Source organism: Echeneis naucrates, chromosome 12 (assembly GCF_900963305.1).
Source record: "Echeneis naucrates chromosome 12, fEcheNa1.1, whole genome shotgun sequence".
NCBI classification, from domain to species: domain Eukaryota; kingdom Metazoa; phylum Chordata; class Actinopteri; order Carangiformes; family Echeneidae; genus Echeneis; species Echeneis naucrates.
The window spans coordinates 13,284,538-13,303,708 of record NC_042522.1 but is presented as its reverse complement, the minus strand read 5'-3'; the positions used below and the strand labels follow the sequence as shown (position 1 = coordinate 13,303,708).

Genomic DNA, 19,171 nt, shown 5'->3' with positions numbered 1-19,171 from the left:
TTTTGTCAGGTTGCAGTGAAACTATACAATGCAGCAAGGCAAATAACCACAAACACAGACATAATATTTAAGTCGGCCCAAGAGTAAGATGCAATACTTTCAAAGTATGAGTTTCAATAAAGAAACTCCTAGAAAGTCCAAAAGTAAATTCAGAAGAGAAAGCAACATTGTTCAGGAAGAGGGCACTTTACATTAATGATGTCAGCTTACTTGGCCTTCATTTGCATTTTATTCTCCATTAATACTTGACACTATCAAATCTTTTTCGGTATTTTTTTACGGTATTCGAGTGAATTATGCTGAATAGCCAGGCTAGGAGCTAATCTCACCTACAGGGTTTTAATGTGAGAGCTCAGTGACGACAGCTCCTTTCTGTATCTGTGTTGCCTCAAGAAATGCATATAACTGGGCTCTTGGGCCACCCCTTGAGCCTGTTTACATGCAGAAATTACCACCCACTCTTTAAATTGCTTGCCAGTGACTTATAGACACACACAGGGAGTAAGCCACAAAGACATATACAGTATACATAGATATATGTACTGACTAAATGTACAGAACAAGCTTAAAGAAACAGTTGAGGACATTTGGGAGCTCGACTGACCTGATGTGCACTTGACATTGAATGATTAAATGTTATGCATAGTTAAATTTTTTTTATTCTAATCCAAATAGGTTTCAGATTTGTTTGAATAATGTTGTAATAATGTGTAGCTTTTTTATTGTTGCTCTCTATCAGTTGTTGCTATAATTTCTTTGAAAAGTGTAGCCTATCTTTCACGTCGCTTTTAAAATTGAGCATTCCAACCCAATGTTACGCACATTTCATAGAGCTGCATATTCATACAAGAAAAGCTTTTTAGCTAAGTTAAAAGCAGTTCTTACTTTTCTTTTCATTCTCTACATCACTGACACATTTTCGTCATTTACTTCAACAGAACATCGAAATTAATAATGTGAAAAGTTCATATTCGCTTTATAATAATTAATGTGAACCCATTGTTTGACTTTGAGTCATCAAATTGTTTTGATAGTTTTACACACTCTGTAATAATATAATTTATTTTTGTTACTTTTGTAAAGTCAACAAGGAAGCAAAATGGGGTTAAGCTTGCAGTTACATTAGTGCATTGTAGTCTCATTGTGGATTGAATTTGAAAGGTAATTTGAGATTTGATCTGGCATTTTAATGAAATTAATATCTTTGTTTGGTGTTTGTATGCTTGAAATATCATGCCAAGATGTCACCCGTGATTTTTCTCATGTAGATTTTAAAATTGTTGAAAACATCTCCACCTGTGTGCTGTTTTTCTCAGAGCTGTTAAATGTTTGCTGCTAAAGAACATGTTGGCTTGTGTTTGCGTTGTCAGAAATGAAAAGTTGAAAGTTTACACGCCCATTTCGTGTCTTCAGTTAACTTATTTAAAGTTGTTGATATTTCATGACTCCACGGGAAATTGTACTTTTAGACACATTCATACTTGTTTCTCTCTGTCTCTCACGCAAGCACGCACCCAGCAGATCATGAACTGTCTGTGGTCTTTTTGTCGCTAAGAATACAATCCAATTGAATTCAAATTTGAAGAGGTTTATTGGGTTTTCTTTGTTATTAGTTTTTTTTTATGTATGTATATATATATATATATATATATATATATTGTCTGCTTTATCTTTCATATACACTCATGTAATCATCTAACTATTTATAATGAGATCAGTCTATCCAATTGTGTCCAGGTGTGGGGGTGTGATCATAACTATTATCACTAAATATTTTGCATGTTTAGCTATTAAGTCTTTTTTCATGTGAGCAAAAAGGCACATTAATCTGCATGAGGTGTAGGTTACCCAGCACCCTGTCAGCGTACAGAAAAGCATGACCCATGTTGCAATATCATGTGTTTGTGAGATGAGTGAGATTATACATTTGCAGACATTGTGCGCTAATGACTGGCAGTGCATAATGTCTCAATTCTACATCATTAGCTTGTAATTTTATCCTCGATGCATTTGTTTTTTTTTACAATCCTTGTATCACCCACTTGGAAAACCTGCATGTTTGTCTTCCTATTCTTGTAAAACAATTACACAAAAAAGCACATCTGCCACATCAGCACAGATGGCAGATTTGCTCCAGTGTAACATGTGGCCTGATGTGTCCTCCAAATCAATCACTCAACACCCAAGTAGCATTCCCTCCTGTTTCTACTCCTCCCCTGCTTCTGTCACCATCTATTCTCTCCACATGGTGTCTTGTTTTCAAGCCGAAAGAGGAAATGATGAGAAAGAATCCCCCCCCCCACCCAACACCAAACTCCAGTGAGAACATCAAACAGTGTTAGTTGACACTCAGGAGAGGATGATAGTGACACTCCTCCTTCCACCCTCCCATTCATCCTTTGTCCATGAAAGTTGATGACAGTAAAGAATTAGTTGTTGTTTTTCCCTCTTTTCTTTGGGAGTAAGTAAAATAAATCCAGATGTGGACGCTCAATCCAACTAAGAGACTGTGAATGTTCTCTCATAGTCCAAATTTACACTCATGAATAGTTTTATGGAAATAACAAAGATAAGAGAAAGTGAAAGGGAGGAAAAAAGAGTAGGTTGTCTGCGATTTATATATATATTAAAAAAATGCATCTAGAAATGGACCAAATTGCTAACTGTTTATCTGTACCTGTACCACTTGCTACTTTTACCCTCATATCTCCTTTTCCTGCTTATCCCTCCAGAGGCAACCGACCAAGGTGTTGGCGGGGGTGGCCAGCGAGAACTTAAGTCAGTTCCCTTCATCAGCTACCTGTTGGCACTGCAGAAGAGCCAGCTCTTGTCCGACGACATGGTAAGCGGCATGCAGATTCGCTGTGAGGAAAAGGGAAGCTGTCCAGCTGGCTGCCACCTGTGCCATCACCAGACAGTGATGGGTGGAGTAACGGCTAGAGGCCGCAGCGGTAACAGCAGGAGCGGAGAGCAGCCTTCCCCCATCCCTGTGCTGCTGGAAGTCAGCCGCGTGGTGCCCCTCTACAGTCTGGTCCAAGACAACGTCACCAAAGAGGTGAGATTCTGTGTGTGTGCATGTGCTCATCATACATTATGGGCACCAGTTTTAGTTCCGGGCGTGGAAGCATTCAGGTTAGAATTAGGTTGAAGAGTTATTTGTCAATTGTCAATTGCATTGGAAGGAAAGGAATGAAAATGGATGTAATTTCATCAGCAATATTTTTTAATTTCAGACATTTCATGGGTAAGTAGTTTATATGAATATAAAGTCAGTCAAATGGTTAACAATTAATTGTTGTGCATCAAACTCAGCATATGATAATACCGTAATGTATGGAAACATTTATTTTAGGTCTGAAGCTAATTAAAGCAATAGTTGTTGATCACATTCATGAAGTTGCAACTCTGAACTTTGTTTTCTGTAAATACAAGAAGCTTATTCTTATTGCTCAGTAAATTTATCCAAAGTCATTCCATGTGATGATGTAGTGCTGTCATACTGTACGTCTGTTTGTGTTGAACTGATACAGTTGCGACGATTTACCTCTAGGTGGCATTAGTTGGTTAACTTTGGCCATGAGAAATGAGCACTGTAATGAAAACGATGACATCATGGTTTTCTCCTCTGGTGGGGAAGTCAATGTGTATATGTGTGAGACATATTTGTGAGTCTGTTTCTAAACAAGCATACACAGCTGAATGTAATATCAGCTTAATGGCCACATGTCGTGTGTGTGATTCATCCTGTATGCATCTAGTCTTTGGATCTTTGTGCAAGTTAATCATATTGGATTTCTTTTCCATAAGGTAATTTAGAAGGGGGCTCTGGCTTCACTTGACATTTAGTTTACCACATATTGCTCTGTTAGGATTTCATCTTGACATTGTCTCGCTACCGAACATCCGGTGCATGTCTCCTCTGTGCATGTGTAAGCCAAGACAGAGCTGGTTGCAGGTGACTCACAACCCAACACACACATACACACACACATGCCCACACACATGCCATAGGGAGCAGACTGGTTCACACCCCCACCACCCGCCCAACCCAATCAAGCATCTAATTACCTTACCTCCTGAAATTACTGCAGGCAACCACATTACCAAATATAAAAGTCAAAGACATGTACACATGTATACACACATCATAGATATATGATGCACTCATGAATATACAGACACGCATAGAGACACAACCAGAGCCACAAAGCCTCCTATACGTGCCACCCATCACAAGCACCACAGCCCCAATGAAAAGAAGGCACAATCAATAGCAGACGGTCCCTAGTGGGCCTCATCGATAGCTAAACGTGAGGAAGAGCAAAATGTCTCTTTTCCCTCTCTTCCAAACACCTCACGATCCCTCCTTCTCTCTCCCCTGCCCAACCTGTGTTCTTCTGGGGATGTAGAGATGTATGAGGAGGAGGAGAAGGGTTAGACTGCAGTGGATCGCTCTGGCAAGCCCCTCAGAGGTAGCTTGAGGCAGGATTATTAGCTTCTTATTGATGTCATCGACCTCTTTGGAGGGAGGGGAGTCCATCACTCTGCTCTTCTTTTTCCTCTCTTTCTCCTCTTCTCCTGGCTGCAACTGCTACTGCCACTCTGAGAGGCACATACGTATATCGCATTAGAGATGAGCAACACAACAACCTGCCCCGCCATCTACACGACCACTAATTCTCTTCCTTTCACTTTTTCTCCCTCTCACTCGCTCCTGCTTTCTTTCTCTGTGTCTGTCTTCGTGTATGTGTCTTTGTCACACACAGCTTTGCTATAGACAGTCTTTTTGCTTGGGTGGGTCTGTCAGGAAAGACGGCTGCTGTGTTGCAAAAGCTTTTCCACAGATGAGGTTCTTCATTTATTTATTTATTTACCTGGAGTCCAATGATGCAATCAAATCACGAAGCAGTGCACTTCAGGAGTGGGTCATACCGATGTGTATACACTTTTGTCTGCATGCATCTGGGTCTGCCCAATACTGGGCATACATGGACCTGTCACTCTTCCTTTGGCTCCAGTCCTCCCTCCTCTCTCAGGTACCTGCATCTTTCAGTGGCCTCTCCCCGGCTGCCTGACTGTTTGACAGGACATGTCATGTCCCTTTCACATCAGTCATCATTAAGCCAGAGGGGGATTTTGTTACAGTGTGAAATTACCCCTCCTTTGAAAAGACCAATACCAGGACGGGAAAGAAACATAACTAAATGGCAGAAAAGTAGCCTGGCATGTCTGCCTTTTTCTTTGCTCGCTCTATGTGGCTCTGTCAAAGATGAAAATGGGGAATAGAGTATTTCTTTGTGCTTGTGCCAAATACTGACATTACTATCGCCTAGTTAAGGATTTAGGAAAAATAATACCTGGAAGACTGATCCTATCAGACAACAGTGGATAGTTATCTGAGTAATTCCTAAAAAGATGGTAAAGTTGGTGCACCTTAATGGAGAGAAACATGCCTCTGATATTATCTTTCCATGACATTTTTGTTATGGCGATATCCAATACAATGTAAAATTACGCTTAAGAATGTTTAACTGCAATATATCTTTCCTGAGACAATGTCCCTTTTGGATAGTTCTTTCTTTATTTACTTTAGCATTATGATTATTATTACTTGTCATCACTGGTAATACAAGAAATTTCACCTGTGCAGCTCAAGCATTCATTAGTCACATGTATAGTTAAATGTGTTGATACTTCATTGCCTCAAGTGGCCTGTAAGGAACTCATCATTATGTTTTGCATTTGGAAAGAAAAGTTTGAGGTTTGCTCCCTCTCAGACTTGGCTTGCGTGAAACCTGGTCTTGACTTGACTGTGACTGGAACTGGTTTTGGAATTGGCTTGGACTCGACTAAGGTGGTCTTGCTTACTGGCCTGGAGTGTGCATGCAAATACACACACGCACACAGATACTGCCCTGTTTTAATGCCAGAGAAAAATACCTCAGTGGATAAATAAATAAGCTTACGCCTGTGGAGCTTGCCAGTGGTCCTATGTCCTGTGTTGCTGTGACTGAATTATGGCAAACCTTTTGAACAAATTGGTTGTGAGTTTAATGGGTCAGAATGCTCTATATCTTGCCGGGCGGCCGCTGTCATGCTCTCACCATAACGCACTACTGCAGCCCCGAACAGGGGCGTGACTAGAATTGTTTTAGTAAGGGATCCAAAACCAAAGAGGCAAAGCAAACAAAGCAAAACAGATATATTTGCAAAGGGTGGAATCAGCTTGCTTTTAGGGGACCTTGTTAACCACTACAGTATTTAGTCATTAGTGTGTGGAGCTCAAGACAAACTTTGCCTACTGCATCTTTCTACAGCTAGCACAATTTAATTTAGCAGGTGCCACTGTATGATCTACACATTTTAAAAACATTTGATTCAAGTGAATTTTTTTCAGTTTGAAGGAAAATACAAACTCTTAAATGTTATTAAACAAATTCAATTAAATGCTGTACGGCCAGCACATGCATGTTCCTTCGGCCATAAAACCTTAACTGCATCGGGGACTAGTACAGACTTGGCCTTCATGCCATAGAAAAACCAGTAAAACTGCCCAAATTATCGCCATGACACAAAATCAAAAAGAAAGATCTGAGTGAAGTAATACCTCATTACTCATCTAGCCTGTGTGCTTTGATGAGGAATGATTCAAATGTACCACTGGTCATTATTACAGTAAATGATAGGGTTGCAAATTTTGAATTTTTCAAATAAGTTAAGCTCATAAGTGCTAGGTTATACACAGAACATGGTATCCCAGGGTTTGATATGTAATTAAATCATTACTGAAAATACATTATTTGTTTAGATTTATGTTTTATCCCCTTTCTGTGTTGGCTTTGTCATTGTTGGCTTAAACTGTTGTTTTGAAACACACAGAAAAATGTCAAACCATCAGTTCACTTGACATTGCTGGAAATGCCGGGTCATGGCAGAACATCCTCAGACAAAAGTTGCCACACCTGGAAAACAATTTCAAGTGAGGGTTTTCCACGGACACGGCTATATCCATCAGCCTCTGGGTGACCCAACCTTCCACCTGTCCCTCGAGTCCATTTTCCTGGAAGTACCACTTTTGATAAGGTTCCTAGAAGCAGCTGATTGGATCCTTTGTTAACACCATTAGCCTAGAATGATTGGAAGGGTCACATAAACGCATTCATGCGTGCGCACACACACAAACACAGTTAGGTCACCATTGATGGTGTTCTGTCTGTGTTGACTTCGTCTCTTTACAACCACTGGTGATCATCTTATAAATCAATACTGCAGGCCAGCTGGCCAGTGTTTTCACGTATTAGCCTCTGAAGACAGACAGTAATATGGCCGGCTTAGACTAGACAAACAGATTAATACATTAAAGAGGTCACAATGGCCTCCCTTTCCTTCTTGTAAGTCACGTCAGGCTTCTACGAAAGTGAAAGGTCCAAATAGTGTTTTGGTGCCAGTGAGTCTGCAGGGCTCAAATGACGTCAAGACTTGGAATTTGCAGCTGGAGCTGTTACTGATGCTCAGTGGCCTCACTCCTCACTGATCTTGTCTTCTTCTCAAAGCAGGGGGTGATTACATTTTAGCTCAATAAGGTCAATGCAGATGAATCGTGGCATATTTGTGAAATGATAGAGCCATGTGTTAGTGTAGCCATGTAGGCATCACAGGTTCCTGAATGGAAAGCTGCCGTGACTTCACATTAACTGTCTTCCGTTGTTTCAGTCGATGCTCATACCGGACCTTCTGTGTCAAAACACTTGTTTTTCCAAACATAAGCTTAGAGTAAGATTAGGTTTGTTTCTTTGTATTATCCAGCCAACACAGAATGTATATGGATCTATAATGTTCTGGGAAATGCATGATCTTTGGTTAATCAATAAAGTATAGGGTATCCTCCTCTTTTCAGCTATGGCTTATCTGGTAGCTACATTGAACAAAGAAGCCTTTCAATGTGTCTGCTCAAATCTCTAAAATATGTTTTTGACTAACCCACCACCCCCCTCCTTTCTTTTTCTTGCACAAGCAGGACATATTGCTGTCTTCACCAATGCACACTTGACATATCATCAGTTTACATGCATTAGTTAACTATCACTTTTTCTTGCTTTTCTCTAAATCCTCCTCTCTGCTTTACCTCCTGTGCACTCCTCCAACCACCCCACCTCCACCCCCACCCAACCCCCCACCTCATTCTGTAAACCACAATTAGATTCCCTGTTTACCCAGTGGAGACTGGCTTGCATTACTCTTCAAACATAAACACGGCGGTAATCGCTTTGTCTATTTTTCACATGTGCAGCCATGCAATCAAGCGCGCAGACCCATATGGGGTTTTTCTAGGAATCTGGTGGTGGTAAACGCATGGCGGTCCTGTGGTCTTTTTCTCTTTTGCCCCTAGCAGCAGAGGTCATTTCTCATTTCTCATATTTGTCTAGTCTGTGTTCATGCTTTGGCCCCAAATCCAGTTTTTGTTTTTTCTTTTTGTTGCCTTTGTCTGTGGCCTGCTTCCCATTGACATGAGGTGGTAAGACCCCTGCTGCTGTTGTTTTCTGGCAGCAGTTAGCCACATGGGTTCAGTAAAGGGGGGAAAAATGTAATAACCTTTTTCCCCTTTTTGGTTTTCCAAGGGGTTATTATATAGCCATGGATTACAGTGCTCGCCTACCCCCCTATAATAACTGCTCATTCAGCAGGCTCATTTAGGGGGACTTGTATTGGAGGATAAATAATCGGAAAGCCTTGGCTGCTGATGGATCTTGATCCGATCCCATAGTAAGGTGGGAAATGCTTTGAGAGCTGGAAGTCTTCTTTTTCACACCTTTGTCTTTTTGTGTGGGTTTTAGTCTGTATAGCCTCTTTGACTTGTTTAGGTCACTTTCACTCTGAATGTTCTCTGCCTTGAGTGAAAGCAAGTGGTATTGGAAGAAGTCAGTTCCCATGAAAGTCTGTTGAGCCTCCTTTACAGCTAACAATACACTGTTGTGGAAATGCTAACATCAGCTGCTGAGTGCATACCCTGACTCTTTTTTTGGCCAAGCCGTCTGTCTTTCTGGTCAGGACTATACCCAAAGTCATCTCAAATGTCACCTCCACTAATCAACACGCTGCAGAAATCTTCCTTGGCATTTCTCCAGTGAAATGAAACGACCAACTGTGGAAATCAATCATTAATTGGAGTGTGAGTTTGCATGTGCCCGCATGTAGGCACCGTATGTGCACAGTCGTCTTAAAGATGTGTGTGGTCTCGTCAGTTCCTTTGCTTTCGGATAAGCGAATGTCATGGTGTATTGGAACAAAGGAGTGGCTCCTCTCTGCTTTTTGTTGGATGGCTGGTACCCAGTGATAATGTTTCCACATGGTTCCAGTGTCCTATTTTTGTGACCATGATCAAGCACATCTCCAAACTTGTCGGCATGAGGCAGCACTGCCAACCAGTTAGAGCACATAAATAACTGAGTGCTCCATTGATCCATAGTGTGAGAGGGGGAGCCAGAGGGCTGGCGAACTCCCTTGAACTCACTCTATATCATGCCTGTGGCTTTAGGGAAAGCCCTGACATTATACTTTATTGCTTTGACGGTTATATTGGCATTTTGCTGCCTTTTAGAGGATGACTGAGCTTCTTCCTTTGATTTTTCTTTCGCCTATTAATGAAGCAGCACAAGGAGATGTTAGGAGATGATGTCATCTCTTAACATCTCACTACCCGCCCCCTCCATCCCCTTCACAGACAGACTGACAGCAACACAGACAGATCTGCAATCCGGCGCGCGCGAGCACACACACACACATGCACACACAAACATACACATAAAATGGAGGACGTAGGGAGTGTCACAGCTTTCACATCTCCATCATGAAAACCACAGTGTGTCTATGATATCACAGTGTAAGCATGTCAGTGTTCGGAAGATATTCATGTCCTCCGGTAATTGGGAATGGTGGGTATGAAAAGGTCACTCTGTGTGTGTGAATGGTGTGTACATATATCTGTACTTCTATCTTTGTGAGACCCATTTTGAGTTCTGGACCTTGAGAGAGGACTTTTTTTGCAAATCAAGGATTTTTTGGTCAGTCTTCTCCTCTTCAAGGAGCTATTAAAGCACGGCTGAAGTTTGACACATTCACACTCATGGCTCATTTTCTGGGAAGGGCAAAAGGAAATTAATATTGTCAGTGGAAAGTCATTATATAGACAGAAGTATAAGGATGTGTGCCTGGGATACAGAGGGAAGGGGAAGGTGGGCGGGATGGGAAATGGGGGTGGGGTAGATGGACGGACAGTGCATGTTCCAAGAGATAATTGCATTTCTCTCACCTGTTACCCTTTACAGGCCTTCAAGAGTGCCACAATGAGCTCATACTGGTGTGCTGGAAAGGGCGATGTCATTGACAACTGGTGTCGCTGTGACCTGAGTGCCTTCAGCAAAGATGGCCTGCCTAACTGCAGTCCCCTCAGGCAGCCTATGTAAGTGTGAGGTGACACCATGACACCTAGGAATTCATGCACAGGAGAGATTTCATGGATGCATGCACTGATGCACTACAGCTACACTCACGTATACACATGGACATGTATACACGCACACACACAGAAAGCTGTAGACACAAACACACAAACACAGTCCCTAAAGTTCTAATAGCTGTCAGTCAGCCCTTACATCCCTCAGAGACCATGCTCTCATTCAAGGTGTCCTAACAATAGTCCCAGGGCTTTTGTGACTCATCCACCCCGACCATTGTTTCCATGAGAACTTTTAGTGAGAAACAGGAAGTTAAAAGGCAAAGCCTTCAGAAAATAAAGATACAGTGAAAGTATTTAATTAAAGCATGAAAACAAAATATGCCTATGTATATTACAATCCAGCATGGATGCTAGAACATATTGGCCCCACTCTAGAATAATAATAAAAGCTTAAGGATCAAATAAAGTGTTGCTGCAAGATTCTGGGATCCAAGATCTGATAGCATTTGCAGCCAGTTTGTTGGCAAAACATCTGTCAACAGATTTCATGCTTTTGCCACAATTCTTAGTTCCACATGACATGGAATGAATTTCGCATCATGTGTTTTTCAAGTTTACCTTTGCACTCATTCAATTTTTCTATCCACACAAAGATGGCAGTACATCAAATGTCATTTCTGATAATGATAATGAGTAATAATGTCATTTTCAAAGAACAATAAATCAATTTAAGTCTTTCTAAACAGACTTTGACATGCAGGTGGACATAATACACATCTGTTATTTAAAGCATTACAGATGCATATTTTGGATGGATTTTCAAATGTGACAGATTTAATTTAGTTACAAGATTTTATTTTTATTTTTAGGAAAGTCAGTCTCTGGCTACCTCTTTGAGAGAATATGTGTATGAGTCTTGTTTGGGCGGAGCTGGCTGCAGTCCTGCTAGTGTATAACGCATGTGAAATGCATGAAAACAAGCTATATATCTTTTTAATTTCATTGTATCAAAAAATTCAGATATTACAACAAAATATTTTGAGGCCACCACATCTTTTCTTCATTTGTAATGACCATACACGAGGGAAACATGATTGTTTCACCAAGCACCATTTCAAAAACACCTCACAGCCAGTCGCTATTCCAGGCAACCTCAAATACTTGGTATTACACGACATTGTGTTTCCAAAATCAAGATTGAATTTTGAATAAACATGGATAGAAAAGGTCTTTTAAAGGGCTCAGATTTGAATAAGTGGAAAAAAAATCTTTTTTGCCATATGTGTTGATAGTTGAATAATGCAGAAATAGTATGAGATGGTTTATGACTGTTTTTGTTTGTGGACAACATTTGTGCAACTCGAGAAAATGGATGTGGTTCCACGACCAGAGTTTTGGTCAGGCTTTCCCCGGGCCTGCACCTGCTTGCATGACAGGGCCAGTGAAGAGTCACTTCAGCAGCCAAATCTCCAGCGCCAGAGTGTAAGACCTGTAAAAACCTCCAGTACTTCTTATTATTGCCCATGAGGATGAAATGGAGGGCAGGCTTTTTATGAAAGAGGAATAACCTATGGCTCTCTCACGCCATTGTCAGTGACACAGCTTAAGGGTAGGCAAAATGGAAATACTCTTCTTTTATCTCTTTTGAGGGATTAAAGTGGGAAGACTGCACAGGGAACACTGCTGGAGAACAGGTGGCTCTGGAATGTTGTTTTATTCGAAGCTGCTGTTTTCCATATCTTAAACTTTGTCCAATCTGTATTGTCCCTCTCTATGATTAGTTTGCGTCTAGCTCCTTACCTGGAGCCCTCGAGCACAATGGTGGCCCTGGAGTGGATGGATGTGGAGCCTCTGATTGGCTGCAAGGTGTCTGACTACATCATTCAGCATAAACGAGTGGAGGACCCCTCGGAGGCAGAGATATACACAGGTAGAAAAACTAAATCCATAGCAGATTGGACAGAAAGGATTTAGTCTATTCAGTTTGTAACTGAATAGACTGAAATCTGTACAATGAGGGAGTCTGGTGGCATGAAAGAAAAAGGTTTTATTATATAATTAAATCTTTTTAATAAGTTCAAAAGTCAATGGTTTGATTTTATAGTGTTATTGCAAAAGTGAACCAGTTTCCTAATTTCAATATTAAATTTTGTCAACTCTTATCATGTTTTGGATATCATTTTACTTAGTGCTGGTGGGTTTCTTTTTCTTTTGTTTTTTTTGAGTTATACAAAGAGTTTCATCGGCTCTTTGAGTTGGCAGTGTTGAATATCACTGGTCCAGTTCCTGATGATCATCTATTTCTGTGTGCATTTTTATGTTGCACTGTATTCCCTGTACTCTCCACAGATGTGGAAACAAGGTGGATTAGAAGGTCTAAATTGTCATAATTGGGTTCATCCTGTGATGGCTTGCTGTCCAGCTGAGCTTGGGAAAGTTACGCAAATAAAAGGAAAATGAAATCCTTGCCTCTGCCCATGTTCTGCAAAAACAGTTTAGAAGGGAAGATTCAAAATGGATGAGTTGGATTACAATTGTGGGAAATTAGGTTAAAGTCGCGGTCAAGACAGAGAACAGAAGGAGATGTTTCAGTCGAGAATAGGAGAATAATGATGCAGGGAAATTTACATTAAATGGTGCTTTTGACCATTGTGCTGTAGGGCTCGAGGAAGTAGTCATGCTTTTCTCGAGGGACTATGGTGAATCACAGGAAGGATGATAGGAATTTAATATTATTGGAGAAATGAGCTGGTCTGGATGAAGTTGGTTTTCGTCATTGGGAGGTATGGACAGGCCATCCATCACCCCTGGGAGGAGTACTGATGAAGCGTGGGCACCAGTGAGCACAGAGAAGCTACAGACAGCTAGACACAGGCGTGCTGGCAGAGGTGAGGTAGGAAGGGGCAGATGGTGTGGGTGACTCACTCTGCTATATGCCAGTCACCACTATAAATTATGTCATAACAGACAGTATAACACACAGAATCCAAGTTATTGTCTTTGACTTTTGTCTTTTTCACTTCCCTTTATGTCTGTCAACTTTTAACTCAGTCTGTGAGTCATGTCTCTCTTTCTGAAGCACAACTTTCTGAAGTAAACTTAACGGAGGGAATTTCAGTGTGTGTCGATGTATAAGATCCTGTTAGTGCGGAATAGGTAATGATGATTTGGCAGGCTATGGAACATTTTGAATTTATCTGGGTAGTTCCCACTTCCGCTGAAAGTACTGAAAACTTACTGAAAATCAACATTGTTCTCCAAAATGTCGGAAACAAAATAGCTGATACAAACTTGGAAGGCACTACTGTTGTAGATTTATGAAATAATAGCCCCTTAAAATTATGAGATCTTGTTCTCTGGACTCAGCAGAGTAAAAACGCGTACAGTCTGAGAGGTATTTTTTTCTCAAATTTACTCTGGCTTATTTAAAAATTATTGGATTTGTAGTCCCCTCGACCACTGCTGGCTTTTTTATTTAAGGACCATCTCAGAGGCACTCTCTAGGAAAATGGGAGTTGTGATGATGAAGCCAAAAGCTGCGATAAATCAGACATTGAGTTCAGCCTTGTGCTGTGCTCACCTTAAGTAACATATTCATTGCTTGCTTTTCAGCCTCACTCAGTCCCAGCAATGCTTGTCCTGACTTTCGCAGACAGACACACACGCCCCTGTGGGAGCTGCCAGTGAAACCAGCCTTCTACTGTTGGCCACCGAGCAGCTCTAATGGAGCAGTTTGGGGATAAATACTTTGCTCGAGGGCATCTTGGTGGTTTTCTGGAAAGCAAGTGCTTCTCCTTCATTTTCCCTCTTCATATTTTCCAAGGCTGTGTGATGATTTGAACCAGTGAGCTTGCTGTTCAAACGCCCCTCTCCAACATCAATGGGTGGGTACACGCTAAAGGATTATTCGGCTGATTTACAGTAAACCATATTCAACAATCTAGACCATCATAGGGAAAATTCTTGATCCAAAGCTTAGTCAAGCTGATGGTTGGCAATATGGAGAAGTCTGAGGTGTTCAGCTTCAATTTTAAAGTGTTAAAGTGGGAATATAATGGAAAACAACAGTTTTTTTTGTTTTGTCGTTGGATAAGGGAAGCATAAATATGGTGTGCTCAAGTCAGTTTCTTTAGTACTGAAAGGTAATCACCATACTGTTTGAATGTAAGCACATAAGCTACTTTAATGGTAAATTAGTGTATTCTTCATAAGTACACTATAAACCAGTACAAATTCATCTGATCTTTCTCTCCAGCCTTTTAATCATCATTGCATTTACTCCAATTCATGGACATCCACAGTGTACAGACAGCAGTGGCCACCAATCAGTGGTGACCTGCTGGGCTGATGCTGAAGGAAACGTTGTCGTCATTGAGAAATAATGGCACAGCTCAAGGTCGGGATGTTTTATTTTTGAGACAACGCAATTCACGTCCAAAGTGCTGACATGGTGACACCTCAGTACAGACAGCAGCCTGTTCAGGTATCCAAACGGCCAGACCTCTCGAGTGAAGACGGATGGATCCACCAGGAAAGCACCTGGAAACAAGGTAAGGCCGAAATACTGCTCCTCCTCGGAGGTTTGTGTTGTTGCTGCGTAGTCTGAATGAATGAATATTCTTTCTACAATGACTAAACAAGTTAAACTTATTCACAAACCGCTTTAGCTAACTAGCTAGCTAGCTAGCTTCTAGCAACAGCTAATGATAGCGTAAATGGTACCGGTGCAACTTGCTGTGAGATTTTGTGTGGAGAATGTTTATCGAAATGTTTTTGTGGCACTTACCATAAATGGGAAAATCGCACAATGTAAAGAAAAGACCAAGAAGAGAATTGTTAGTGCAAATTTGCTATGTTAGCACTTGCCAGTTACCAAGTGTTAGTGAAGATTTGATAAAGAATTTTCCTGACTGTTAAGGTTAACCTTGTATGTAATATCAGTTTTTATGTAACTATGTTTATAAGACCACTTTAAGTAACTTTTTGTGTGTAATATATTAGTTTGGCCATTGTGCATTTCACGAGATGTACATACCTTAATATAAAATGTGTAAAATATTGAGCTAAAGACGGAGAAACATGGTCTAGGCATTTTTGGCTGACTTATGGTTGTGGTTACAGACAACTACAAGGAGTTGATAGAGAATTAAAGAAGCCTTCCTCGGGACTGAGGACATTTGGTGGAGAAGGCCCTCCCTTAGTACCACAACACATGATGGAAGCAAACCGAAGGTTGTTTTTGTTGCTTGTGTTGGTAGTTTACTTACAAAATACACTTTAATTAACAGTTATATTGCGTTGCAAATAGGAATGCCACAATACCAGAAATTTTGTAGATGGTTCTGATACCACTAAAATTTGTCGAACAGTCGATGCCATTGCAAAAACATCCTCATCATATACTAAAATACAACTTAGTGTACTGAACTACTATTTTGAGACACCACTAAGATGAACTATAATACACATATTTAAGATGCAATGGCAACACATTCTGATTAAAGTTTAATACACGTCCAGTACATTATAGATGTACTAACAGTAATTGGAAAAGTGGATTAAATTATACTTTAAGTTGAATTAAAGAATGTTTTAAATAAGTACAGTGTTAGTAGAGAAAGTTATACTTAAGCACATTTAAGTTGATCTTAATGGTGTTTCAAAATAGTACAAATAAGTACACTAAGTTGTTTTTTTCTATATCTTAAGTAGCATTAATGATATACCATTAGTATACTAAGTGCAAGTCACCACAGCGTCTGTTCTGGAGCATACGCATGCACGGTAAGCACCAAAAAGAGGAGGAAACTACAAAAATGGAGGAAAGAGAGATTTCACCGGCCCCTTCCTCATTGAAAGCAAAGATTGGGACTCATTTTCTTTACCTCGAGCCCTATAAAAAGTTTTTTCTTTTTTCCCTGGTCTGGTCTCTACTCTCTGCAGGGGTCCGACTAGTCTTTGGAGGGGAGGGTCCAGTGTCCCATCTCGTCCGATCCGGCCCTTGCTGTAGCCCAGTCCATTGATACCAATTAACCAATTAACTTCAGGTCACCAATTAACATAGACATATTCAGGTCCAACTATGCTCAAGTCACCACATTCATTCATTTATTTATTTGTTTATTTATTCATTGAATAAATGTTTCAGACTTAATAAATGTGAAAAAGACACTTTAATGTCTCCATTTGTCATTCTGTCTTGCTAAGTAGACTGGAGTAGATCATGCGGATGCTTTGCACACCTATAGACTGAAGCAAAAATCATTATGAATCAAACCTTTTTGAATTGAAAATCGATTTTGAATTGTATCGAATCGTGAGATGGTAAAAGATTCCCGTCCCTACTAAGTGCGTTTAAATTTAGTATGCTGAAGTATCCTTTTTTTATTCACCTGGGACTCCACAATCAGTCAAAATTAATGCTCATGTTGAAAAGCTATAATAGTGCACTAAATATACATGGAAAGAAAAAATGAATTTAAAAACATTTACCTCCGGTACTAAGAAATAGTATTTGGGCAGACAGTTCAAAGTGATGCTGAAGCTATATGTTCACATTTCTCAGTATTTTTCGGAAAATCTCGCTAAACAGTTTTGTTGAAACTGTTAAGGACGTGTCGATTCATTTTGAAGGTTGCATTTTGTGCTGCTGTTGACTGGTATGCCATTATGATGGTGTTTCTGGGATTCAGCCAGCCCTAACTGACGTAATTTGGGTGGGCAAAAGCTGAACATCATAACTTTCATGAAGGGGAAGATTTATTGCAACTGTTGAATCAGAATACAGCAGCTTTAATTCCTAATAAACTGACAACTGGTTATTTGGACTGTGGGTTGAAAGATGGGTACATAGATATCACCACTGAAGACAGAAGGCATATGAGCCACAGATAAAGAATGTGTGGTGGGATTTAGGCTGTTGCCAACATCATCAGTCAAAAGTGCAGCACCTGCATCCAGGGGAAGGGATTCAGTCGGCGATGGCATCCACAGAAGCTGAGCCTGCATCCACATCCATTGCCAAGTTGAAACATTGCTTTGGGCTGGTGTCTGAGAGAGAGGAAAGATAAACAGACAGCCACACACAAACACTCAGCCATGCTGAGCATGAGTCACACAATCAGAGCACACACATTTAGCCATGTGCACACTCATACAGATGGCAGACAGAGTGTAGAGATGCAGCCACTTGGATGCAGCCCTCACTGGGTTCCCAATGCCATGTTTCTGTGTCAGTACTGTCTAGACGAGGATAGGAGGGGGGACTGTATTCCTCCTGAAGTACAGATTTTAAAGTAACATGTATATAATCATATGTAGCTTTCAGGTTTCCACAGATCTGGGATTTGGGGCTTCCCAAGCAGTCTAATTTAAAAAGAGATTACAGATGTGTTAGCAATCCAGTCTGTGTCTGCATATTTCAAATATATTATTAAGTAAAGTCTTAGTAAAAAAAAAAAAATATATATATATATATATGCATATATATACCTTTTCTTTTCAAGGTTAATATGAATGCTTCGTTACTCATTCCGTTGAATTTAAAACTCCCCTGCAACATCAGCAGATTAAGAGTCATTCAAAAATGTCATCACCTCAATTGGGATTCATGGGAATAAATTGTTTTCTAAAACCACCAAAAGAGTTTATCCACAAGCCGGGTAACACTTTTATTCATGTTAATAAGCTGATTCAAATGATGTAATATGCCTCTCTTTTGATCTGTTCTTTCTCTCATAGCAGCTTCCTGTATGAATCAGGATGCAATCATAGTCCTTGACTGTGAATGGTATTTTCTTCGATGCTACGATCCATAAATGTAACTAATGTGACTCCGTCTTGCTTGATGTGAGTTCTAGAGATGATATCCCACATCTGTTTATAACATAACATACTACAGAGGTTGTGAGAGGTGAAGTCATTTGTTGTTTAGAAGTTATTCACCCTCCACCATGATGCTGGGCGGTGTAAGGATCAATGATATTAGCTCATTGGCTGCTTCTAATACTGCTTAGACCTCTCCCTGCAATTTGTCAATTTCTTTCTCTGTGTGCTCTGGCTTACATCCGACTCGAAGCACGAATTCATCCCCATTCATTGAATTAGGATGACCTTTTCTGCCGTCATCATCTCAAGTAAGGATGGCTCCGTGTTTGGCTGTAAACACAGACAGGACAACAGTATGACTTCACCTTGATTTAAAAAAACAAAAAACAAAAAAACTGTATGAAAAGTAAAAACAGAGATCAAAGTAACATGGCGTCCAACATTTCTCACATGATGCCCCATCGAAAGGTCATGATTTAAATTTTTTACATTATTCTGTTGACATATCTCACAATTTCTTCACTTTTACTGTTTGTCCTCTTTTTTTTTTTTTCTTTTTTTTTTTTTTTGTAGGAGGAAGGCTTTAGAGGGATCAGGTCGTTTTGTAGTATCACCCATTTCTCTCACATCTGTACAAACCATCAACAACATCCCCTTAGATCAACCCACTCATCAGTGGTGGTTGGAAAAAAAAGCCATCTATTCTTGAAGGCCTCTCCCTGGTCTCTCACAAATCTTCCCTTTGAGGTCAACAGTGACTAGGAGATAGACTTGCTGCTTTGATGTGCAGGGAGAGCAGCTGAGCCCTTCATACATCTTGTTGTTTATATGGACGCCATGGCGTACTGGCGGCTCACAATATCCCCACCGTCAACCAGGTATGGACCC

General features: G+C 40.4%; 1 protein-coding gene across 1 annotated transcript in view; it reads left to right on the top strand.

Annotated features, from left to right (window-relative positions):
• The window catches only part of astn2 (astrotactin 2), a 228,906-nt gene that overhangs the window by 181,190 nt on the left and 28,545 nt on the right, over positions 1-19,171 (top strand). The window contains exons 17-19 of the mRNA XM_029516439.1: positions 2,733-3,055; positions 10,326-10,459; positions 12,238-12,386. Of these exons, the coding sequence (XP_029372299.1) occupies positions 2,733-3,055; positions 10,326-10,459; positions 12,238-12,386 (606 nt within the window). The remainder of the gene's footprint in view (positions 1-2,732; positions 3,056-10,325; positions 10,460-12,237; positions 12,387-19,171) is intronic.